The 24,812-nt window shown below is 59.7% G+C and overlaps 1 protein-coding gene across 2 annotated transcripts in view; it reads right to left on the bottom strand.

Moving 5' to 3' along the window:
• The window catches only part of LOC101658594 (keratin, type II cytoskeletal 80), a 214,922-nt gene that overhangs the window by 5,646 nt on the left and 184,464 nt on the right, over positions 1-24,812 (bottom strand). The window contains exons 1-4 of one of the 2 annotated variants that reach the window (XM_004711363.2): positions 16,270-16,563; positions 11,107-11,324; positions 5,118-5,178; positions 4,609-4,704 (exon numbers count right to left, since the gene is read on the bottom strand). The exons of the other annotated variant lie outside the window; for it this stretch is intronic. Of the exons in view, the coding sequence (XP_004711420.1) occupies positions 4,609-4,704; positions 5,118-5,178; positions 11,107-11,324; positions 16,270-16,563 (669 nt within the window). Of the gene's footprint in view, positions 1-4,608; positions 4,705-5,117; positions 5,179-11,106; positions 11,325-16,269; positions 16,564-24,812 lie in introns of those variants that run through there. 2 annotated transcript variants of the gene reach the window in all.

The raw sequence follows: 24,812 nt of genomic DNA, 5'->3' as shown, positions 1-24,812 counted from the left end.
AAAAGTGGGTGAAGGGAGACATTGGTCAGTGTAAGACATGAAAAATAATAATTTATAAATTATCAAGGGTTCATGAGGGAAGGAGGGTGGGGGAGGGGAAAAGGAGGTGGTGATACCAAGGGCTCAAGTAGAAAGCAAATGTTTTGAAAATGAGGATGGCAACAAATGTACAAATGTGCTTGACCCAAAGGATGTATGTGTGGATTGTGATAAGAGCTGTATGAGCCCCCAATAAAATGACTTATAAAAAAACCCAAAAGAAATATAGGATGGAGTACTCACTGCCGCTGAGCAAATTCCAGCCCTGGGAGACCCTGTACAGCAGAGGAGAACTGCCCTTGTGAGTTCCTGAGACTGTGGAACTGGATGAGGGGAGAAAGCCTCTTCTTTCTCCCTGCGAGTGGCTGGAGGTTTCGAACTGCTGATGTTGCGGTTAGCAGCCCAATGTACATCCCATGAGCTTGAGGATGCACGAACTCAGGGAACCCCTACAGCAGCCCTGTGAGGCAGGGCCTGTCAATATCTCCATTTACAGCTGGAGAAACCGAGGGGCAGAGATGAAAACAACCTGCTCAGGTTCACACGGTGCGGCCTGCTCTAATGTTTGTGCTCTCGCAATGGTGCCAGCCTGGCTCCTTCACTGGGTAGCTGGGATGAGGAGGAAAGCATTTAGCAGAGTGCCCGGCACACAGTAGGTGCTCAGTAAGCAGGGACGAAGGACAGCCTTGTAGTTGGCGCAGGTGATGAAACTAGGAGGGAGTGTCCAGGGGCCCAGCAGCCTCCTCAAGCTACCCGGAGGGCAGGCGCCAGGGCCAGGTTCTCTGCAGGGCTCGGCACCCCAGGAGGCGCCTGGCTGCTGGGGATTGTCAGCAGACTCCCAGCAAATCTCCCTGGAACCAGAGTTGATGGGTGGGGCGGGTGGCATTCCGGCTGGATGCATCCAGGCCCCGCTGCACATTGGGATGGTGAGGGGAATGTGAGCCTCTGCTTCGCCAGCATCCTTGCCCCAGTCCTGTGTCCTGCAGGGCTGTCAGACATGACGCCCTGTGACGGCAGTGAGAGGTGGCCGGATCCCCATGGAGAAGAGGCCCCAAGCTCCTGGCCATCAGTGTCCCCTGAGCCGGCTGAGAAGGGGCTTTTCAGAACTTGTCCGGGCCTGTTCGATCCAGAAGTGCTTGTGGGCTCGGGGGAGGCCCAGGGCTTGCTCTCTCTGTGTATGTGTGTCACTTGACTTTCCCATATAGTAGCCACTAGCTAGAGTCAGACAGAAAGGCTGACTGTTTGATCCCACACAGTGGCTCGGTAGGAGGCAGACTTGGTGAGCTGCTTCCATCAAGGTGCCGGCTATGGAAACTCTGAGGAGTTTTACTCTGTATAGATGGGTCTCCATGAGTCAGAATCAGCTCTGTGGCTCACAACCCTGCAGCAGCAGCAGCAGCAGCAGCATGTCTGGCGGCTGAGCACTTGCCATGCGTGCAGCTAGTACAAATTGAGATGTGCTGTAAGTGTAGCATACACACTGTATTTTGAAGACTCGGTATGAGAAACGAATGTAAAACAGTCCATTTTTATATTGAAACCATTGTGTTTAGCTATGTCAAATTATATACGATGTACTGTTAACCATCAATTTTATCTGTTTCATGTTTGTTTGTTTGTTTTTCCAATGTCACTCGCTCACTTGTAGGTGGCACCGTGGGTTATGTGGTTGGGCTGCTAACTGCAAGGTCAGCAGTTCAAAACCACCAACTGCTCTGAGGAAGAAAGATAGGGCTTTCTCCTTCCATCAAGAGGGACAGTCTCAGAAACGACCCCTAGGGTCACTGTGACTTGGATGAGTTTTCAATGTAGCTACTAGAAAGTCACTCCCCTGGGGGCACACACGGTTAATGTACTCAGTTGCTAGTTTGAAAGTTGGATTGGAGTCTACCCAGAGGTGCGTCCAGAGAAAGGCCTGGACGTCCGCCTCGAAAAGCCCAGCCACTGGAAACCCCTTGGAGCCCAGCTCTACTCTGACGTCTGTGGGTGTCGCCGTGGGCTGACGTTGACTCAGTGGCGATGGGCGATGGTTTCCGTACTAGAAAAGGGAAAATGATCCATGTGGCTTGCATTGGTTTTCTATCTGATGTGCAGACTTAGAGACCCATGGCTGTGGGCGGTCATTGGAGCAAAGGGCCAGTGTGGCCTCCTCAGTCTGCATTGATCCACGGAGAGGCACGCACGCACAAACTCACAGTCCTGCTGCCTCCTAAGGCAGAGCCTGGTGCAATGCGCTGAGCAGCTCCTACAGCCCCTGCAGTCCCTTCTCCACAGTAGTTGGACCGAAGCACAAACATGCCTACTCCTCCCCTCTGCCTACCAGTGGTTGGTTGCCCCTCTCACTTAGAACCAGGTCCAAGCTCCCTATTGGGGCTCTTGGCATGCTGCCCGCCAGGTTCTCTGGCCCCCTCTCCAAGGGCTCCCCCTGGTGCCCTCTTGGCCCCAGTCAAAGTCTTCTTTCTTGTCCTTTAGTTGCAAACTTGCTCCTGCCTTGGGAGCTCTGCTCGGCTCTCCCCTCTGCCTGGTGCCTCCTCCTCAGAGCTCTGGGGGGCTGGCCCAGCCCATCCTTGGGCCTCAGAACCGCAGCACCTCCTCTGCAAGGGCCTCCTGGACGAACATCTGCAGCTCGCCCTGCCCTCTGGCATTATCGGGCCACCTAGTCAGGCACCCAGCACTCACTGTCTTCCGAAATGATCTTCTTCAGTCGTTGGCTTTGTTGCTTGCTTCCTGTCTCTGCTAAGCAGGGGCTTGGCTCATCATTGCTGCTCCAATAGACTAGTGCTTCACGGGGCCCTGGTGGCATAGTGGGTCAGCAAGGTCAGCAGTTTGAAGCCACCAGATGCCCTTCAAGAGAAAGATGTGGTTTTCTACTTTCGTAAGGAGTTCGTCTCAGAAACTCACGGGCGGTGCTACCCTGCCCCCCAGGGTCGTTGTAAGTCAGAATCCACTCGATGGCAGTGAGATTTTTGAGTGTCTGACACACAGTAGGCACAAAACACGTGTCGGTTAAATGAACGAACAGATTCAGGCAACCATCCAGGGTATGTCCTATGACCCTCTCCGTTTTACAGAGGAGGAAACCGAGGCAGAGGGGGGCAACATCTTGCCCAAGATCTCAAGAATGGCAGAGGGCAGAAGAGACCAGGTCCATGCACAAGGACTGCAAAGTGTGCAGCCTCCCCCTTGCTCCAGTGGCAGGAGCCAAGAGGCTTGTGGGAGTCTTTCAGACCTGCTCAGGTATGCCGCTGGCCATGCCCACCTGCCTCAGCCACAGGGCCACTTCTTCAGAGCCTGCATCCTGCTCAGAAGGGGGCGAGCCAGCCAGAGGGCAGAGTCTGAACCAGCAGCCTCACAGTGTGGGTCTGGGCAGCACACCCAACCCAAGGAGAACCAGGGCAGAGGAACCCCTAACCTCCTCATCCTCAGAGCTGCTTACAGCCTCTGCCTGGCTGTGGTGGGCTTGGCCAGGGACATGAAGCCTTGCAGGGCTGCCAGTGTGAGCAGTTTGTCTGGGAGGGCTGCTCTCTGCTTGGCTCCATCCCCCAGCTCCAAACAGAAGCTGTAGCTGGTCGCACAGCCTGGAAGTCCACACGGCATGGCTACGGGCTGGGGTGAGCAGATGGTTGGGCCACTTTTGCGGGGTCGTTTGACTGAGGGGAGACTCCGACCTCTGCTTCGACCTTGGCCGCAGCACCATAGCTTGGCACCCACAGTTGGCACCCAGGCTGCTAAGCCCTGTCATCCCAGCAATGGTCCTGCCTTGCTCTTAGCTGAGCTGGAGAAACCCAGCAGTCATTTGGGAGCATTACCTGGGCACTTCCTCGCCTGGGAAGTGGGTATGGAAAGGAAGATGGGAACTCCGAAGGGTGCCCAGGAGGTGGCCACTGGGGCAGCCAGCACCCAACACAGCAGAGAGCACACTGCCTATCGAGTTCAGCTGCAGGCTGAGGACACAACCTGGACTGTGTCCTGGGGGCTCTTGTCATTTTTGTCCCCTCAGAAGCTAGGTCTTCCCTGAATCAACCAAAGGGACCAGGTGTCCGTCGGGCCAGAACGGGGCATACCAGGGACCTCAGCGATAGCGACTGGAGTGTGATCAGCTCAGTCGAGGACTCCCTGTGTTGGTGCTTTCATTCTATGCAGAACTACCTTGGAAGAAAGGCCCGGCTTTCTGTCCCTGAGAGACCAATCCCCAAGGCCCTTAGGGCACAGCTCTGCTCTGACATGCCTGGGTCACCAAGAGTCTGAACAGAGGTGGTGACCACGGCCTATCCCATAGGAACAGCTGTTCAAGTCCCGCTGGGCCCTGCCTCTGTGGCCAGCCTCCTGAGCTTTGCCAAGATGCTCTGGTCCCCTGCACACAGCCTTCCGTGCACGTGCAAAGATGGAAGATCTCTCTGAGCGCTGCCTGGGGAACGTGCCCATGGTAATGAGTGATGGTGAAGAGTGGACCACCGAGGTCAGCACATGGAGGGGCTTGGGGGTAGTGATGTGTGCGGCCAGAAAGGGTAAGGTCCCCACCCCACTCTGTGTCTCCAGCCCATGCAGCCTCTGGCCCCTCTCCCTCACCTGCTCATAGACGGCTTTCATCAGCTCCACAAAGCTGTGCAGGCCCTTCAGCTTGGTCTCCAGCTCCGTCCTCCGCAGACACTCCGTGTCCAGGTCCTGGGTTGGGAGCAGTGGTGAGTGAGTGGAGACGGCCTGGAGGGGCCCTGGGCGGGACACTGAGGTGATTCCCAGAGGGTCTGGCTCAGGCCCTGGGAGATAGCAGGGAGGTGGGGGCAGATGCAGCTCTCTGTGGCTTGGTCTGGAACCCGAGACTGTGAGGGCTTTGTTTGGGAAAGAGGAAGGTGAGGAACCTCGGTGGTGCAGCGGTTAAGCCACCGGCCACTAACCACAAGGCTGGCAGTTCACACCCACCCAGCCGCTCCAGAGAGAAGGGCGTGGCCACCTGCTTCCACCAAGCTTCCAGCAAAGGGGAGCCCATGGGCAGTTCTTCTCTGCCACACGGCATCTCTGCCAGTGGGAATTGACTTGCACAAGCGGCAAAGGGAGGAGGGGCCCTCGGAGCGGGCTACCTTCTTCAGCTGGACGAAGGTGAACTCCATGTCTGTGCGCTTAGAGATCTCGTCCTCATACCTGCGGGGGGGTCGGGGGAGCAGGGAAAAAATGAGCATCTGAGGCAAGCAGTGTCCTTTCCTTGAGGTGGATGCAACCCCACATCTCCTAGGACACCCCAAGCTCTCCCTCGCTCTCTCCTGTCCCTCCCAGCTCCACATCACCTACAAGAAGCCTGTCCTGATGGCGTCCACCGCCTGCTCACCTTGGTCCTCTGACCCTCCATCTCCCCTTCCCCTAAGGAGCCTTGTCTTGAGCTCTAGCCCTGTACTTATACACACCCCTTCCCTGAAGCCCCCACCCCAGCTTTGCTGGGAGGTGGACACCATCCCATCCTGTTCCTTCCCGGACTCAACACTGCAGAGTCGATTCTGCCTCTCAGACAGAGTGGAGCTGCCCCTTTGGGTTTCTGAGGCTGGAAGTCTTTCTCCCACAGAGCCACTGGTGGGTTCGAACCACTGACTCTGTGGTTAGTGGTTAAATGCGTAGCCCACGATGCCACCAGGGCCCCTCTTCCTTCCAAAGGTGGGCAGAAAGAGTGTGGTCAGATAGACTCATGGTTGTGCTTCTGGGCCAGTGAATTCCCGCCCCAACTCTGGGAGGTGAGGGTGTGGGGGTTGGGGGGTACAAAGCCCACCTCTGATACAGTGTGCACACTCAGCACTCCCCAGAGGCAGGGGGTCCTCCCAGCTCAGGTTTGCCCCTCTGGGTGCAAGTTGAACATTGGGAATGAGCATCACTGTGGACAGGGAAGCTGGATCCAGACCTCTGACCTTTCTCCTATCCCTGCTTCCTCCAATCAGCGTTAGTCTTGGCCCCGTGGGGGCAGGTGCCTGTCAGCCTCAGACTTGTCTGCCCTGGTGGATGTGGGGATCCTGGGGCTTCCTGTTTGCCCGCCCTCCTCTCCAGGGCATGCCTGACTCATTGGCGGCTCTAATTATAGCCGCCCATCTGCCCCCATCCTTGACCTCACAGCTGGGCAACATCACCCATCACCCAGGTCAGCTGGCTGTGCACCCCCACACCCCATTGCCATGCCTTCTTTTCCAACGGCCCGGCCTGCCTGCCTGTGGAGCTGAGGGAAAGGTCTGGCTTAGAAGGGAGCCTCCAGGGAGGCTAGACCCCGGGGCTCATGGTCTTGCTCAGCTTGCTGTGTTCAAACACCGTCCCTGCCCAACGCTGGCCCGAGGGATGAGCCGGGGAGGTTGTGGGCAAACAGAGTTTAACCTACCGAGTGCCCAGCCTTCAGCCTCCCTGGCCTCCGCTGGGCTTGGCAGCTGCTATGGCAAGCCGACGGCTTGGAACCCAGCCCTGACTGTTGTGCCAACGCGCTGTGTGACTTTGGCACTGCATGTCTCGTAACAGGGACCTTGTGAGATGAATACATCCAGTGTTCCCAGCCGGCCTCACACCAACCAAAACCGTTCCTGTACCCATTCCTAGGGCCCACGCACTCCAGTGCCAGGGCCCGTCTCTCGGGCAGCTTGCCCCCTGTCCTGGCACTCTTCTGGGAAGTCCAGTATGGAAGGGACCGTCCTCTGCACTGCTTCACATGTCCACCTGCCTGTCTGTCTCCGTCCGTCGTTGGGAGCAGCCTTCCCAGTAGGATCTGGGAGCCTCTGAGCCATTCCCTGCCGCGGGGAGCCCCTTGTTGAGAAGCCCTTCAGCCATTGCCTTCTACCTCTACCCCGTGAGCCCCTTCCTTCCTCCCCAGAGCAGCTTCTGCCAGCCTGGGGGCAGGAACTTGGGGTGAGCACTCTGGGGGTCCCCTCTGAGGCACCCAGCTTCCTCATACCCTCTTTTCTCTCCCCACCCTTGTTCCTGTCTTGCCAGGTGGCTGATGGCACCCCTGTGCTCTGACCCTCACTGAACTCATGGGGGCATTTCTGACCACAGTTTGTTCCTCCTGCCGACCCCCTCCCTCCTGCCTCCTGGGATCCACCCTGAGCTGTACCTCCAGGTGAGAGGAGCCTTGTGGCACAGTGGTTACTCATTGGTTGCTAACTTCAAGGTTGGTAGTTCAAACCCTCTAGCTGCCCCGAGGGAGGAAGACAGGGCTTTCTACTCCCACAGAGTTTCCGTCTCGGAGGGCCCTTCTACCTTGTCCTAGAGGTCCCTGTGAGTCAGCATTGCCTCCGTGGCAGTGGTTTGGTTTTTGTTTTGGTCACTGACCCACTTGAGAAACACAGCCATGAGCCAAGGGAGACTAGGCCGGGGGTGGGACAGGAGGCCTGGCAGGCACTCTGGGAAAAGGATGCCAGGAGTTTGGGGGCCGAGGGGGCCCCCAGAGTATCCTGTCTAGACTGGGATCTCCCCTGCCTGGATCTTTAGGCATGTTGAAGTGGGAGGGGGTGGGGCCCAGCCTCCCTGCCATGGATCCTTTGCCAGGAGCTGGCTGGTGGCATGGGCGAGCACTGGACTGAGGCACAAGGGTGGGGGCTGTATTTTGGGGACCAGATCCTAGAAGGCTCCTGCCAGCCCATTCCTAGAGGAGCCCTGGTGGTGTATGAGTTAAGTGCTGGGCTGCTAACCAAGAGTCGACGGTTCACATCCACCAACTGCTCCGAGGGCAAAAGATGAGGCATTCAGTTTCTGTAAAGATGGACAGCCCCCCAAACCCTATGAGCAGGCCCACACTGGCTTTGTGAGTCGGAACCGACCCCACAGCAGTGGTTTTAACCCATCTCCAACCTTTATATGAACTAGCCAAGGCTCTCCACTCCAGGGGCACGCAGAACCCTTCGTGGCTTGGTGGCCCTGCATTCCGGCCCCTGCCCGCTCTCTCTGCTAGGTGCTCTTGCGCGGTGAACAGCTTGCACAGCTGTATGTAGCTTCCTGAGTCACTTGCTGTGTGACTTTGGGCAAGTTGCTTTCCCTTGCTGGGCCCCTGCTTGCACCTTCGTAAACGGAAGGGATTGATGAGCTGATCATGGGGTCCTCTGTGACCCTAGAGGCCAAGGGGGTGGGCCTGGGTGATGCCACATCCCCAACAACCGCCGCCCCCTCCACCTCCCGCCTTCTGCCAGTCTGCCAGCCACCACCAGCTCCCAAACTCGTTCTCAGGCCCTTTCAGCCTGTCACCTCCCTGTCCTCCCAGCACACACACACACACACACACACACACACACACACACACACACACACACACACACACACACACACACACACACACACACTTGTTTATTATTTCTGGGAGCGAGCTGATGTCATCGCCTTGTAGAGGCAGGGCACAGCCCTTCCCTGCCAGGGCTTGGCCTGGCGCCTCTTAGCTCCCGGGGGCCCCAGGCCGGGTATGCCTCTCAGCTCTGGTCTGCAGACCCCTCCTACCCCTCCCCCCCCTACTTGGGGTCTCTCAGCCCTGCTCCTCACCCAGCTCTCCTCGCTGCACCCACCCGGCCCTAAACCGAGGGACAGCAGGCAGCAGCCAACGGAAACCAGGCAGCAGGCCAAGTGAGGGGGCTGAGCCAGAACAAACAACGAGCCGAAGTTGTACGGAACTCCAGGTACAAGGAGTCCCGGTGGTGTCGTGGGAACTCGTTGGGCTGCGATTCCGCATGGTGGGCAGTTTGAAGCCACCGGCAGCTCCTTGGGAGAAAGAGTGGGCTTTCTACTCCCGTACACAGTTACGGTCTCAGAAACTCACAGGGGCTTGCTATGAGTCAGCATGCACCCAAGGGCAGTGAGGCTTTTTCCAGGAGCAAGAGCACTTCCATCAACGAGATCTGGCTGAACTCTCGGAAGCAGACTTCCTGGTGGTCAACTGGGCTTCAAGATAGGGGGGACTTGAGCATGCACGCTGTGTGACTGAGGACTAGCCCCCTGAGAACAGCTCCCTCCAGCCCTGCCATTCTCTTGTCCCTTGTGGGCCAGGGCCAGTCAGTCTCTGAATTGAGTCATGGCTTCCGGTGAGCTGATGTTTGAAGAGCAGGCCATCCGATTCCCATGTGTTTCCCTAGGGCCCTTGGGAGGATAACAGCTGGTGGAGAGGTGAACCCCAAGTCAGAGAGGGGCCCAGCCCAGGCCCCAGATCACTCCCTCACATGATGGCACCGAGGCTGGGAGATGACAGACTAGGGATAGCTTTGAGTATGACTGTGCCATCTGATGCCAAAGGGCTGAGCAGGAGAGGCCCTGTGAAGAGGTGGGGGCCCAGCAGAGCTGGCGCCAGAGCTCTGGCCTCCCAGATGCTACCTGGCTGGCTCGGGGACCCCCAGCCCTCCTGGTGCTTGGTCAGCAGGGCTGGAGACTGGGCCCAGAGCTGGAGGAGGTGGGAGAGGGTCCAGCCCACATCTTGCCCGTCTTCACACTGTTGTTAGCTTCCTTCCAAAGGGGACCGGGTCCAAGGTGTGTGTGTGTGCATGCGCGTGCACATGCATGCATGCAGGCACAGGCTGGCTGCTGGACCTCAGCTCTGCCACCAGTCTCCTGATCTCCAGAGCCCTGCCCACTGTCCAGTGATAGCATTGAATCTCCCCGAGTCTGCCTCTAGTTGGCCAATGCAGCGCAGCCCAGCCACTTTGCTGTTGCTAACTGCCAGCTGACTCCTTACACGAGCCTTAAAGTGGCACCAACTAGTGGCACGGTGAAGGAACCCTGGCAGCACAGTGGGTTACACGTTGGCTGGAAATTGCAGAGTCAGCAGTTCGAAACCACCAGTCAGTCCCTGGGAGGAGGAGGTGGCTTTCTACTCCTGCAAAGAGTTACAGCCTTGGGAACCTACAGGGCCAGTTCTACCCTGCCCCAGGGGGTCGCCATGAGTGAGAATCGACTTCATGGCAGTGAGTGAGGTCAGCGGCAGGAAGGAGCCCTGGTGGCACTCTGGGCTAGGCACTGGGCTGATAACTGCAGGGCTGGCGGTTCAAACCCACCAAACTCTCTGGGGCAGACAGAGGAAGCTGTCTGCCCTGTAAAGATTTACTGTGGCAGAAACCCTAGGGAGCAGGTCAACCCTGCCGCCTAGGGCTGCTGTAAGTCAGAATTGACTGGATGGTTGTGGTTTTATTTTATTTTTTTGTATTTTTTATGGGTCGGAAATGACATCATTGGGGTTGGTTTTTATATCGTCCTTCCCACTTTAAACAGGAGGAAACCGAGGTGCAGATGTTCAGCAAGTTGCCTGGGGTCACGAAGCTGGTAAGGGCCAGGGCCAGGGATTAACCCTTTCCAGTCAATACCCAACCCCTGGGGCCCTGCCATCAGGTTGATTCTGAGTCACAGGGGCCCTGAAGGGCTGAGGAAATCTCCTTCTTTAAGTTTCTGAGACTTTATATCTTTCCGAGAGCAGGCAGCCTCATCTTTCCCCCCTGGAGGGACTAGTGGGCTCGAACAGCTGACCTTTTGTTTAGCAGCTCAGTGTATCACCCACCATGCCACCAGGGTTCCTTCTGGTCTACCCTGGGAAGGCCCGAGAGTCTGGCGGGCCGGGACTGGTGTTCCTCCTCTCTCTGGTTCTCAGGTCAGCCTTGATAAGGAGCCCACGTGACCTACCGGGATCCCATCTTTATTCACAGGGGACCCGCCCTTCCCACTGCCTGCACCTCAGTAGTGCTCCCCTTTCCTTTCAGTTCAGATCACAGTCTGACGCCCCGTCCAAGCAGATTCTGTCATCCAAGGGACAGCATTTCCCACCACCAGTGGGGCAAGTGGGTAACAGCAGGCCTGTTCAGGGCCCCAGAGGAAGGGCTGGTCCAGGTGGTTCACCCTGGGGCGTGCCGGGGGGTGGGGGTGGGGTAGGGGGGCAGGGGGGCTAGGGTGGGGGCAGTGGTTAGTAAACACAGTGCTTAGCTGGCCACCAGCCGCACATAGGGTCCCTGTACTGCCAGGCACACAGTAGGTCCTCAGTAAGTTCTTCCAGAGCACAGAGCAGTTCCCTGTCACCTGCCCCTCCCACTGGAGCAGCGTGGTCCTCTCCCTGGGTCCCACCCAAGGCCCTGAGAGGGCGAGGCCTACCTGATGCGGAACTCCTCCACCTTTCCGAGCACCTGCAGCAGGTTGGCTTCCAGCTGCCCCCGCTCCTGGCTCACTTTGCGCAGCTCCTCCTGCAGTCGGCCCTGGTACTCCTCGTAGAGCGGCCCCAGGTCGCAGGCGGGCCCGTCCTGGGAGTCCTGGCCCTGCAGGAAGCCCCAGCGGGTCTGCAGCAGCTGGTTGCGCTGCTCCAGGGCCTGCACCTGGGCGAGCAGGAAGGCGGTGGTGAGCGGGCCAGGTGTGGCCAGGTGGGGGGCAGAGGCCCTGGGCGCTGGACAGGGTCTCTCTTCCAAGTGGCAGCTCATCTGTGCACACCTACCCTGGGCTCAGCCTCGCTCAGGACTGATCTCCAAGGACTGACTACAGGACCGAGGAGGGTTCCCACTGCCGGCACAAGGAGGGAATGGAGAGGCTGGAGCCAATGGGGAGAGGTTGCTTGGCTGGGCCGGGCCAGCCAGGGGAAGGGAGAGAGTGCTCCCTTGTGAGTGCCAACTGTGCTGCATGCTCAAGGTGCCCGCCTGGGGCTTGGGTGGGAGACCCTAGGGAACATGGGCTGTCACAGCCCATCTGCCCTCCCTCCCCGCTCCCCCTTGGCAAACAGGGTCGTGTCTTGCAGGGTCTCGCCCGGCAGGGACTTCCAGCGCGAATCCTTCTGACAACCGTGGACCTGTTCCCTCGTTTCTGGGCCTCAGTTTGCCCAGATGAAGTGGGGCTGGTTATCACCACACTCCAACCACCCTTCGTCTGTGGGGTCCCTCTTGAGTGGGCTCCCCTGGACCTCTGCAGGCACCAACCTCCCTGGAGCCCACTCCAGCCCCACCCACCTCGCCTGGGTGCCTGCTCTTCTCCAGATGGGACAGAGGCTTACTCAGTCCCCACGCTGCGCTGTGCTCCTCCTTTGGGAGGGCCCGCCTCCTTGTGGGCCATCTGCCCCTCCCTTCAGGGTCCCTACCCCACGGTGGTGGGTGTGGGATGGGAGGGGTGGGAGGGGTGGGAGGGCCCTGTGGCTGGGCCTGGGCGGCAGCTGCAGCTATTGTGATGGGGCTGTTGTGATAAGGAAGCCGATGCCGTCCCTGTGATCACCAGGGCCAGGCCTGGCAGCCCTGCCAAGCGCTTGGGACTCATCCCACCTACTGCCGGGGCGGCTGGCACAGGATCCCGGATCACAGCTGCCAGAAACCTTTAGCTCAGCTTCCAGGGCACTTCCTGACAGAGGCAAGGTGGAGGTGGAGGCCCAGGGGCCCAGGGGCCAGGCAGCGCAGTGACAGAGCTGGTGACCGCACCCCTATCTGGACATGAATTGGGGTGCCCGGTGTGGGTGCTCCCCATCTCTCTCTACCCTGTCCACACCCCAGGGCTTTTCTCATTCCCCCCTGGGAAGCTCAGATGACTGGGGTACCCCTTCTGACCCCCACAGCAGACAACCCCAGCAAGCAAGGTGAGTGGGCCGCTCCGTGGGTGCTGCGTGAAGTCTACCCTTTGCTGGAGTCACAGTCAAACAGGTTCAGTGGAGATGGGGGTCCAGAGGGCTTCTGCCCTGCTGTGTGTGTGGGCTTACCCTGTTCCGTTCCTGTCGCTGGGACAAGCAGAAGCCCAGTCAGTGTTTACATGGAGGGTGGGGTGGCAGGAGAGGAGTTAGGCTCCTTCCTCCACCCATGAGCAGCAGAAAAATCTTCACACCAGGAAGTTCTTCCCTTAGTCGCACCTCAGCCCCCAATGTCTCAGCGCTCGCCCACTGGGAGGATATGCGTCTGACCAGCCACTCCAGCCAGAGGAAGTTATTTTGGTCTGGTGGTGGGGGTTGGGGGAGGCCAGGGGCAGTCTCCTGCTGCCCTTTGGGGGGACTCCCTGGCTGTCTCAATGGGTGGGGATGGAAAGCCACCCCCACCCAGGACCTGCCCTGCAGAAGCGCCTCCCCTTGTAACAAAGGCTTGGGGAGGCCTGCTAATCCCGGTTCACTGCCTCCAGCCGCCCAGGCTGCCTGTCTCCGGCACTCTTTCTGCCTGTGTGTTTGGCTGTCCCCCACCTCCCGCCCCGTCTTAGATCACACACTGGCAGGTCCAGGAGGGGCTTCTGAGAGCAGGTGCCTGGTTTATCGGCCTCCTCGTTTTACAGCGAAGACAGGGCTCAGAAGGACGGAACTCACTGTGGCCCAACTGGAGGTCCGTCCACACGGAGGGAGGGAGGCCAAGTGAGGGGCCTTCAGAACCCTAACCCCTGGGCTGTTGGGTCAGCTGAGCCCAGAGGGCATTGCCCCTGGGCTAAGCAGGTCTGGTTCTTCAGGTGGCCTTCAGCTTTGCCCAGGAAGACCTCTCAGGCTTTGGTCAGGAGAGTCGACTTGTGCTTGCAGCAGGGGATGCCCCCAGTGGCTTCCTGAGGTCACTCAGGCCCAGGGACAGACAATGCTTCCAGCCAGGCAGCTCCAGCAGGCCGTCCATACCCCTCCTGGGTTCCCTGTCCAGAGCCCTTACAATAGCTACACCACTCCGGACACCAGGCCTCCAGAGCCTGGCTGACCCTGGGGAGTCCTACCTCATGTTCCACCTCCACCCCTCTCTCCTCTGCCAGTGAGGGGAGGGGCCCAGCCATTGCCATCTCTGCCTCCCTGGCCTCCTCTCCCCCACCCACTCCTCTCAGGAAGGAGGCAGGCCTTCCACCGCACTCAGGGCCACCCTCAGAACAGGAGCAGAGCTGAGAGCAAGACTCAGAGGCACAGTGAGTATAAGCAGGGAGCCCACGAACACACAGCCAGCAAGGAGCAGAGTCAGAAGTGCTCCGGGGCTCCGTGGACATCTCCCAGGGGTCTCTCCCTGGCCCCACTCCCGGGTCCTCTCTGTTCTCTCTTGATGCTTCGATGGGTCAACAAGAGAGGGTGGAGCCTGAGTTACCCTCTCTGAGATAACAAACCTTCTCTGGGAAGTAGGTGGGTCCCTTGAGGCTCCTGCGGGCAGCATGGCCAAGCCCAGTGCCCCCAACCCTGTAGGCACCATGACCCCTCACTTCCAGGACCCCACCATTCCCCTCCTACACACAAAGCCTAGCCACTCTTTCCTCTGGTGAACTTCCTCTTCCCCCTTCTCCCCCAGGATCCTCCCTAGAAGGGCCTCACAGGCAGGGTTGAGGGGCTCCCCAGGTCAGAGCCTCCTTAGGGGATTTGATTTTTATTTCAAACACTCACAAAGCACTTCCCAGGTGCCAGGGTGTTTTAAGGGCTTTCCCCTTTTGATTTGGGCATCGTCCCGGTGCATCCCCCAGTCAGAGTGGCCAGGCCACCGGCCTGGGATTGCATAGCTGGTCAGCAGGGGAGCCAGGGTCCAAGCTCAGCAGGAAGACTCCAAACATCACCCTCAAGGGCCTTACAGAGATAGGGAGGGTGGTGACTCCAGCTCACAGGAGAGTTGGTGGGTACTTTGGGGCTCCCGTGGACAGCCCCCCCAGGAATCGGGTCCCCCTGGAAGACTGGCATCAATGACTCCCACTGTGAGGGGTGCCCCCATCCCAAGGCCAAGTCTGGGGCCCGGTCCTGGCTCCTGGACACAGGACTCCCAGCCAAGGACCCCCTTCTATGCACCTCCACATCCCGGCTGTCCCGTGGCAGGGGCATCGTGTGCTATCAACCCCGGTGTTCTCTCGAAAAGCCACCCATCAAAGCCAAATTACATAGCTCGTCGAAGCATTCCTTTTAAGGGATTAAGCTGGGTTTGGAGAGGAGGTGGCCCTGTAGAAACCTGCCTCCCGATGGCAGTGGCGGTGGCTGCTTTCCAGGGAAAGCCAGGGCCAAGGTGCGGGGCTCTGGGTAGCCGGGCTGGAGGAGGGGATGCCCGCTTCGGTTCACAGCGGTCCTTCTTCAGCTAGTGCCCGCCCCCCTCCCCCGACCCTGCATGGATGGGTGAGGGAACTGGCGTGGGCTCTTGAGTGGGGGAGGAAAGGAATGACCCCCATCTTAGAGACGACTCCCGCCTCCACTCCAGACAACATTTGCAGGCTGTGTGACCTCGGGCTAGGCACCAAACCTCTCTGGTCTTTGGTTTCCCTCACTGGCCAGCCAGGTAAGGGAAACCACAGCCAGTGTTTTTGTGTGGGCACAGGCACTACGCTGCCCTGATTGAGCTCCTGCCCAGCACCAGGAGCAGACAGGTGCGGCATCAATGCGCTGCTCCTCCCCCGCCCCCCACCATTCTCAGTGAGCCTCCCAGATGAGGGAGATGGATACACAGTCCCAGAGGCTGGGGTCTGACAGTCCCAGAGGGCCAGGGGTGGGATTGCTCTGGTTTATTGGAAGCAGGGGAAAGGCCGAGTTTCCCTCAGTGTCTGTTTGCCAAAGTTGTGCCTAGCACCTGGTAAGTAAGTGGCCACCCAGAGCGGTGACAATGTCCTTGGGTAGGGCTGGAGGGAGCAGAGCTAGGAGGGGACCAGCCGGGGGTCTAGGAGGAAGGGAGTGAGGAGTAGGTTTGGGAGGGGGCCAGGGTTTCCTGGGCGATCTGGTGGTCCTTGCTCTGAGGGCAGAGATGGGCAGTGCACAGTAGGCAGTGGGGTCTGGGAAGCAGGGAGCTGGGCCCTAGGGGCTCCCTCTCTGTGCCCTGGCATGGTGCTAGGAGCTGAAGGAGGAAGCTGCCCACTTCCTACTGGAAGTATCTATCACCTGCATTCCTCTCGCCTGATGCCGCCCACGCTGCCTCCTCTGTGTGGCCCCCACGCCCCCTCGGCCCAACGCGCTTCCCACCAGGGCAGCTGAGCAGAGCTCAACCAGGGACAGGCAGAGGGCAGGCTCTCGGGAGGCCAGCTCTGTTGTCCACCATGCTCTGAAGGAGAGGACCCGAGGCCACACCTCCCAGTGCTGGTCCAGCGTCTGGCCGGCCACACTCAGGGTGCTGTATGCGGGGCCGCGCCTAGTGAGGTAGTGAGGGGAGACTCAACTGTTACCCTCCAGAGACCCCCTCAGGCCCTTGCTCTCTCCAGGACAAGGGGATCTGAACTCACCCCCTACCCCCCATGCCACACACAGCTGTCTACTGGGTAGGTGGCAGCCAGTGGAGGCATGCGGCTCCCCATTGGCTGGGAACAGGGGTGGGGCAAGATGCTCAGCTACCTGGCTCAGCCACCTGCCAGGCTGACCGACTGCGCAGCTTTGGGATGCTACCTGCTTACCTTGCCAATCAGGGAGGCAAACTTATCGTTGAGAGTCTTCATCTCCTCCTTCTCCTGGACTTTCTGCTGCTGGATGGCTGGATCCACCTTCAGGTCCAGGGGCACCAGCAGGCTGGGGTTCAGCGTCACCTTGGGCATGGGGCCACTCGTAGGCCAGCATCCCGTCAGACTGCGGGAGCTGAAGCCTGGGGCCCCACAGCTCCATGCTGAGGTCCCTGGCCGGGGGCCGCCCGCCGGGGCCCCCTCACAGCTGCTGAAGCTGCTGAAGCCAACGACACAGGAGCGGCAAGCCATCGTGCCCCCGGCCCAGAGCGGGGAGGGCGCAGGAGGGCAAGCTAGGGACTGACCTGCCGGGCTGGGCTGGGCTGGGCTGGCTGAGGGCTCCGGTCGTGGCCGGGGCAGGCTGGGGACTGAGGCGCAAACACCTGTCGCGCAGTGCTCATTAGCTCAGGGAGGGCGGGGCACCCGCAGCCCGACCAACCTGTTAGATGATGTGGCCCGCCTGCCCCTCCCCCCCGCAGGAGCCCTGTGGGGCTAGGCTAGGGAGCTGCCCAGCCCAGGGGGCTGTCCCCAGGACCCCCAAGCAAGCCAGCCTTGGTCGTGGGGGCCAGTGGGCGGTGCTTAGGCTGCTGGCTGGGTGGGTATGGGGCAGTGAGAGAGAGGGCAGATCCCCGGAGGAGAGAGGAGAGAGCGCCTCTCATCGCAGAGCCCAGCTGCATACCTGAGGGCTGACGTACCTAGGCTCACATACTTCTGGAAAAAACATGAGGCAAGAGGCAGCCCTGAGCTTCTGTGTGCAGGGCAGCCGTCCTGGGCGCCGTGCCAGCCCGGCCCTGGAAAACAGCACCTTTGTTATTTATTCGAGTGACTGGAGTCTCCCCTCCTTCCCGGATCCACCAATGTGCACTGCTGCCCACCCTTTATGGGGGTACTTACTGTGTGCAGCTCACTGTCTTGGGACAGCAAGAGCCAAGAGTCCCTGGCGGCTTTGACAAGGGAGGCCTGGCTCTAAGACAGAGCTCTCTGTTCACTGCTGGTGCGACCTCAGGCAGACAGGAACAGAAAGGCCCACCTCACAGGAGGCCCTGCATGCCAGGAGCACAGGCATGGTGGTTCAGACAGGTGGGGAGGTGGGCATTTGATGAAACACTCCTCTCAGCTTGAGGGCTGTAGGAACCTGCGGGCCCGGCCCCACCCCCCCAACCCCCTTGGGCTCTCTCTTCCTTCTGTCCAGCCTTCTCTCCTCTAGCTCCTTCCCCTCTTTCATCTGACGGGTGAGATGGAACTAGGAAAATATGTCATTTTTCTGCCCCTGAGGAGTGGGTGGCACAAGTCCAGCAGCTCAGGGCACCCTCCCCTGTCCCCTCCAGCCCCCCCCCCCACAGCCCCACACATCCCAGCACCAGGGTTGGCCAGGTTGTTCAGGAGGGTTGACAGATTTTCTGGCTCTGCCTTCAGCCAGTGTCCAGCCTCTCCTTCCACTGGCCCGTGGTCTTGGATACGCTGGTTCTGGTGGGCTGTGAGTTCTTCCTGGACCAGGCACAGGGGTGGGCTCCCAGGCTGGGGTGGGCTGGGGCCAGAGCAGAGAGAGGAACAGGACAGGAGGAGGCTCCCGTGGTCAGGGATGGGAGGTTGTCAGAGGAAGGGGCAGGCCTGATGGGGGCCACCGGGCCAAGCCCAGGGCTCCTGGTGGGGATGGTATGTGTGTGGGTGGGTGGGTGGGGTAGGGTGGGATGCAGAATGCTTCCCTCCATGGTGAGCAGCGTTGACTCCCTGGACGCTGGGGTGGGTTTGCGAGCCATCTCTCGGCAGCGGTCGGGATGATGTGGTCATGGCCGTGGCCCCTGTGTCCCACGCTGGCATGTGTCCCTCATTCAACGCCCACCTGCATGGCTCACCTCAGGTTCCTGACAGCTGTACCCTGACCTAGTATCCGATGGCATGTGGTCAGACACAGCATGGGGTCTTCCTCCACATGGGCTGCCCTGTGCCCTCCGTGGGGATGGGAGGGGGCAGGCACAGCATCTGCTGATGCCAGCCCTGTCCCCTGGTGCTCACCATGGCTGCCCCAGGAAGCCCTCAATGCCCCCAGCCCACAGAGGAGCAGATGGAGGCTCCGAGGGCTGGGGCGCCTGTACCAATGTCGCACATGTGCCTCATGATGGCCATCCCCGCGGGGGCAGTTTTGAGCCCTGACTCCTGGCCTCTGGGACTTGGGGGCCCTAGAAGGGTTATTGTTTGCCATCGAGTTGATTCAGACTCAACAGCAGCCCCTCAAGACGGAGCAGAACAGCCCCATAGGGTTTGCTCGGCCTGGGTTTCATGAGGGAGCAAGACAGCCAGGTCTTTTCTTCTGCAGAACAGCTGGTGGGCTCGAACCGCCGCCCTCTTGGTTAGCAGCCAAGTGCTTTGGCCACAGTACCACCAGGAGTCATGGGGTCAAAAAGGAAGCCATCTCTTCCCTGTCAGGGCTCAGTCCTGGGAAGCCCTGTACCCTCATTTTCCTTTGGCTGGGTGCCTGATCCCCACACACCCTTCTGCGTGGCTTTTGGTGGGGCCAATCTGCGTGGGCAGGCGAAAACACACTCGCTGTTCCAACCGTCTTTATGTGCTCGCCCGGTGACATGAAATACGGCCAGTGTGCTATTCACCCCGCACTGTGATGCGTCACTCTGAACGCACCCCGCCACTCGCTGGCTTCCTGGGGCCGCTGTCAGCCCCTGCTGTGGCTGGCCCTTGTTCATTGCCAAGTGCCTGGTTCTCTACTTGTCCGGGCCAGGCCTGGCCCTGTGCCCTGGGCGCTGGCCCTTCCATGGGGGGGCCTCGCTTTCTGCAAAGATGGAGGGCTTGTTGGCCTGGGGAGAGGGACCCTGGGGTCCCAGCCCGCGGCTCCCACTCGGGCCGGCCCCCCACGGAGTCACCCTTTTGTAAAGACATCTTTGGCAGTGGAAGCTCTGGCTGCCACACAGGACCAGCCAGCAAAAAGCCCCAAACCAACACAACTCCATGAAGCCGCCCAGCCTCCCCCCTCCCCCCCCTTCCCCTGATGGCACTCCATCCATGGTTCCCACACCCTGCCCAGGTCCCTGCCTCTGAGCAATGGCTGCTCTGCCCTAGCCACTGAGCGTCCTGCCCTGTGGAGGCCTGACCAGCCCCTCCTGGCTTTCAGCCTGCAGCAGAGCAGGACCTCTGATGGGGGGAGGGAGGTGGAGGGAAGGTCATGCCACACAGGTGGGCAGCCCCCACCCCCAATCCCCACCCAGCCAGATATGGGTCAGAGGATGTGTGGGGTGGGTGGGGGGTGGGTAAGCTTACCCCCCATAAACATGGTTGACTCCTGCTGGGACAGCTTCTGGGCAGTTTGGGTCCCTCTGGAGCCCTGTCCTGGCAGGTCCCCTCCCTCTGTGTAGTCTGCCCCCTTGCCCCCTGACCCTTGTAGCTGGCAGCGGGCTGCCATCCTAATCACTCAGGACTCACTGCCCTCGAGCGGATGCCGACTCACCTCGACCCTACAGGACAGGGTAGAACTGCCCTGTGGATTTCCAAGATGGTAACTCTTGACGCGAGTAGAGAGCTCCATCTTTCTCTCATGGCGTGGTAGGGGTGAGGAATGGGGAAGAGGCTGGGCTGGGGTGCCCAGAGGCCTCTGGGTTTGGTCCTCAGAAGAACCAGGGGCAGACTCTGTTCTGGGGAAGAGGACGCTTCATTCCTCCCTCTCTCCTTCCTCTCTTGTTTTCTCTCCTCTCCCTCTGGTTTCTCTCGTGGCTCCCTCCCAGCTTCTGAGCTGCCTCTCTCCTGTGAGCTTTGGCCATCTTTCTCTCATCTCCTGTCCAGCCGCTCTGGCCCATTCAGAGCCAGAACCCTGGCCCCAGGCTCCCGGGCTCCTGGGCTCAGGCGCTGAGCCCTGGGGGAAGGAGAGGTATGTGGGCTCACCCGCCCCCGGCAGCGTGGCTGGGTGACTTTACAGGAATGGCACCCCTGTGTCATAGTTTCAGTTTCCTTCCTTGTCCGGTTCCTATTTGGCCCGAGGCCTGAGCTGTGGAGCTGGCAGACCTGGGATAGATAGCACAGGAACTTCAGACTTCGCTGCTGAATGAATGTTTATAGTGAGCACATCCCTGCCCAGCTGGGCTCCACAGGCAGGGACTCTCTTGCATAGGGAAGCCAGGAAAGGGTTTGGAGTCTGCAGGGGAGAATTATAGCTGCGCCCCAGGGCCGTGATGGGAAAGCTGGGCTACTCCTCCAGGAAGCCCTCCCAGATGACCCAGCTGGGTGCCAGCCCATCGGGTGTCCACACCTATGGTGGTTACCTGGGCCGGTGCCCTCTCCCTGGAGACGCCGGGAAGTCCCTGGCCTCTTTTCTGTGGGCCTTTCTTTTGAGCAGGGCTGGTATGAGGCTGCAGGAGGGAGCCCTGTCCCAGAGGGAAGTCCTGGGAGCGGGGTGGCTTGGGCCACTGGCCCGAGGGTCTTTTGAGCCACCCATAGAGGTCTGAGAAGCATTTCTGAGGTCTTAGAGCTGGAGGTTGGGAAGCAGAGGGTAGGGTTGGGAACAGCACAAGGGGCTCCTGGCAGGGATGGAGGAGTGGGGATACACCAGGTAGGTGGGGGGAGACACAGAGCAGGCATTGCCTCCGGTGAGGGCATGGGGAATACCTTCCCACAGGGCTCCGGCTGAACTAAGGCTGGACAGGAAAGGCCTGAGTGATCTAGGCAGGAAGGGAAGGTGCCCCAGGCTGAGGGGCAGCGTGAGCTGTGGTCTGGGTGGGAGAGTCGGTATCACTGGCGTGTTGGAGGTGCCACAAGCTCCGGAGCAGTGACACTTCAGGGTGCAATGAGGTGGGAATGGCAGCATTCCATTGCTCCATGCAGCATTCTTTGGTGGCTTCCTGTGGCTTTCAGGGTAAAGGCCTGGCTCACAAAGACAACATTCGATGTCCTGCTTTGGAGGCAGCGCCTGGGTTCTGTAACAACTCTGAGTGAGTGGCTGTCTTGGGCACAGCCCGGGGTCTCTCCCCGTCCAGAGGAAAGAAGACGGAGGACAATGGATGGGCACATGGAAACCATCCACTCAATTAGACCACACGCCCACCCACCTCAGGAACTAGATGGTGCCAGAGAATGAGACGGTGCTCGGCTTCCTCCATCAACGGTTCTGAAAAGGACCCTGCGTAGAGTGGGGGAAACGTGGAACAAAACCCACAGCCCTAAAAGAGACCAGGTCTACTGGTCGAATAGAGACTGCTGGGACCCCCAAGACTCTGGCCCTCAGCCACCCTGTGGTCTGGACCTGCACTGAGCCCTGAGTTAGAGTAGTCAGCCAATTCAGGATCGCCCAGGCAGCGTTTACGGAGGGACAAGTCTTAGAGGGTTCAGAGAGGAGGGGGATGGAAACGGGAAAACCCGGGGTGTGTGTGTGTGTGTGTGTGAGGAAGTGGTGGTAGGGGGATAAGTGGTGGTCCTTTGAGGGGATTGCAGTGGGTGGTGAGTGGAAACCAAATGTGCGCGGATTGTTGAAGGTAAAGTTGACCACCTGCTCTGTAAACCTTCGCCTAATTCATAATACAAAGTTAAGAAGGAAAGACAGGACTATTCCTTCAAGTGGCAAATAAGACCCTTGGTGGCAGCTGCTGCTCTATCCCACCTCTGTGTTCCACCCCTTGCCCACCTCCTCAGCTCCTGCCCACCCCACCCCCACCAAGCCACCAAGCCACTAAAGTGCCACCTGGAGCACACCCAGTGGCACTTCGGGTCCCTGGCTCTCCACCTACAAGCCTGGCTCAGACTTTTTTTCCCTCTAGAAAGTTGTTTGTCCGTCTCATCCCCGTTCCCTGCTGGGTAGAATTAGCCATGTCCTTCTGGGGTTTCCTGTCCCCCCACCCCTGTGGCCTTCGATGGGGAGCCAGGGTCACAATGCCCCTCCCAGGGGCCGAGTGCAGCCTGTAGTAGGGGCTCAGACAGTGATGGCTGAGTAAGTGCCCAGGGTTGAAGTGTGGGCCTCTGAGGTGTGGCTGCTAAGAAAATACTCAGGAATTGGGGAGGCTTCACCTCAGCCCAGTCCCACCCTGCATCGGGCCGTTGGGACGCTGTCTAGTTTCCTCCCCTTCCGTGAGTGATTTTTGGGCTCTGGCGCAGACGCAGGAGAGCACAGCCCTGTCCGGCCTGGACTGTCGGACACATGGCTGCATGTGTGCTGGCCTGGGTTGAGGTGGCCATGGCTCAGGGTTGAGGGAATTAGGAGGGTGGTGGGAACAGCGCCCTTGGCCCCCAAGGTCCCCTTCTGGCACAGCATGGAATCAGGGAGACTGAGGTCAGATTCATAGCGTCCGTTGGCGAGTTCAGTGAGATGGGGTGGGGGCAGGGGCTGGGATTCCTTCTGTCCCTCAGAGCAGGGTCTAGCTAGGGTGGCAAGACTGGGATCTAGACACGAGCTGGGAACTTAGGGCCAGAGACCGGAGAGCGCTCGGACGGATGGGAGACTGTCCCTCAGGTGGCCATGTCCGTTGAGATCCGTGAACAAAGACTCCCTGTTGCAGCTTGAGAGCCACCCGTGGCTTGTGTGTGCGGCCTGGAACAGATCCGTACAGGGCAATTACAGAACATCCCCCAACGGCGTTGGGCAGCGCTGTCCAGAGATGGTGTCCAGAGAATGTGTCAGGGCTGGGAAGACGGGCTGGGAGGCCGCAGCTTCCTGGAAGGGTGAAGGGGCTAGAGGCTGACTGGCTAGGGGAGCAGCCTAGGGTGGGGGCCAGCGGGCTGAATCTGGAGGCAGGAGACCTGGTTTCTGGCTTGGGCCTTGCCCTTCCTCAGCCGAGTGGCTCGGGCTTGGCCTCTCCGGGCCTCGGTGGCCTGTAATGTGAGGTTGTCCTAGATGACTGATTTTCCCTTTGACTCTGGGTTGCACCAAACCGCTCTCTCTGCCAGGCGTTCCTCCAGACCTGGGGATGAGCAGACAGAAAAGGGAGCCCCCCGGTACTGTCTGAACAAGGTCCTCGGCCGTACAGGGGCTGGGGAGATCCGGCAGGTGCCAGGGTTCTGTAATAAGGGCAGGCCTCTGGGCGTAGGGAGAAGTAACTTCACTAAATTTAACCAAGTCCAACCCCACGCCACCACACCCACTGGTGTCCCGTGGATTCTGACTCACAGTCGCCCTGTAGGCTAGAGCAGGGCTGCCCCACGGGGCTTCAAGGGAGTCAGCTCTCCTGGAAGCAGGCTGCCCCATCTCTCTCCTACAGTGCAGCTGGTAGGTTTGAACTGCCGACCCTTTGAAGGCTAACAGCTAGTGCTTAAACCACGGTCCCACCAGGGCTCCTGCGGGAGAAGCGAGTGCATGCTAATTACTGTCCTGCCTTTGTAGCACTTAGTCCAATTTGTAATGAGCTAATTGTTGGATGTTTACTGGCTTGTGTCTGCTTCCCCTGCGAAGCCCCGTGAGGACAGGGGGTGGCTTTGGTCCCTCGGGGTCCCAGGCTCTAGCACAGCGCCTGGCACGTGGTCGGAGCTTGGTGACTCCTGCTGGAGTGGGTGAAGGCCATCCTTCCACACTTATAACACCAAGGGCACCCGGACAGGTGTAGGGTGCAGACCTCAGGCGGACAGCGGTGAGGGGCTTGCCAGGCGGGGCTGATGGGGAGGGGCCTGTGGTTGACTGGGGTCCTCTTGCCTGGAGTGTCACTCAGACCACTCTGGTGACACCCTGCTCAAAACCCGGTGGGAACACCGATGCCCACCTGCGCTGGCCAAGCGCCTTGGGTGGGTTCAAAGATTGACAGCCTGTCCCTGCAAAGAAAGAGCAGAAAGAAGGTCCCCTCCCCACCGACAGGGCATCTGGAGTTCGCTCAGGACCTAGAGCTACACAAAATCCCCAAGCAATTGATTCGCGAGTGAGCATAGGACTCTCTCGTGGACCCAAGAACCACCTGAAATCATGTTGAAAATATAGATTCTGATTCCGTAGAACTGGGAGGCAAGGGCACATTCTCAGCAGGGCGCTGAACCAGAATGCACCTGCAGACTTTGTTTGGATCAGCTACGCACCTGAGGGCATGCCAGGGACTAACATACAGTTGGCTCCATCCCACCCTCCCCCAGCAGGACCGCTACTGAGGTGGAGACCCAGGGATGGAGACGGTTGGGTGAGCTCCCCTGGTCCAGGCAGAGGGCAGGCGCCACCTCCCTGGGAAGCCCAGCCCGTGCCTGGCTGTGTGGGTGCTCGGGCTCATGCCGGCAGCGCTTTCCCGCGGTTGCCAGGCCTGCTTCTGGGCGGAGAGGAACAGGAAGAGGGGATTGCATAAAGGGAAACCAGCGGGAGGGCCCGGCTTCCTCTGTGGCTCACCGCCTCCCAGGGAGGGCCAGGAGGCTGTCTGGCTCCCTAGGGACACCTCCCGCCGGCCCTGCCTTCTCCAGGAGGAAATGCCAGGTCCCGGCCCACTCGCTGCACCACCCACAGTGCTGGTGCTCAACCCGTGAAGACCGTCCCTTGCAACCAATAGCTCCCATGTCTCAGGCTTCCGACCCACACACCTCCTTTCATTCTGCCCCCCCTC

The sequence above is a fragment of the Echinops telfairi genome, unplaced genomic scaffold, assembly GCF_000313985.2.
Source record: "Echinops telfairi isolate 266 unplaced genomic scaffold, ASM31398v2 ScPeMD7_12;HRSCAF=54, whole genome shotgun sequence".
Taxonomy (NCBI): Eukaryota; Metazoa; Chordata; class Mammalia; order Afrosoricida; family Tenrecidae; genus Echinops; species Echinops telfairi.
The sequence above is the reverse complement of the archived record's forward strand: the minus strand, read 5'-3'. Positions and strand labels throughout refer to the sequence as shown.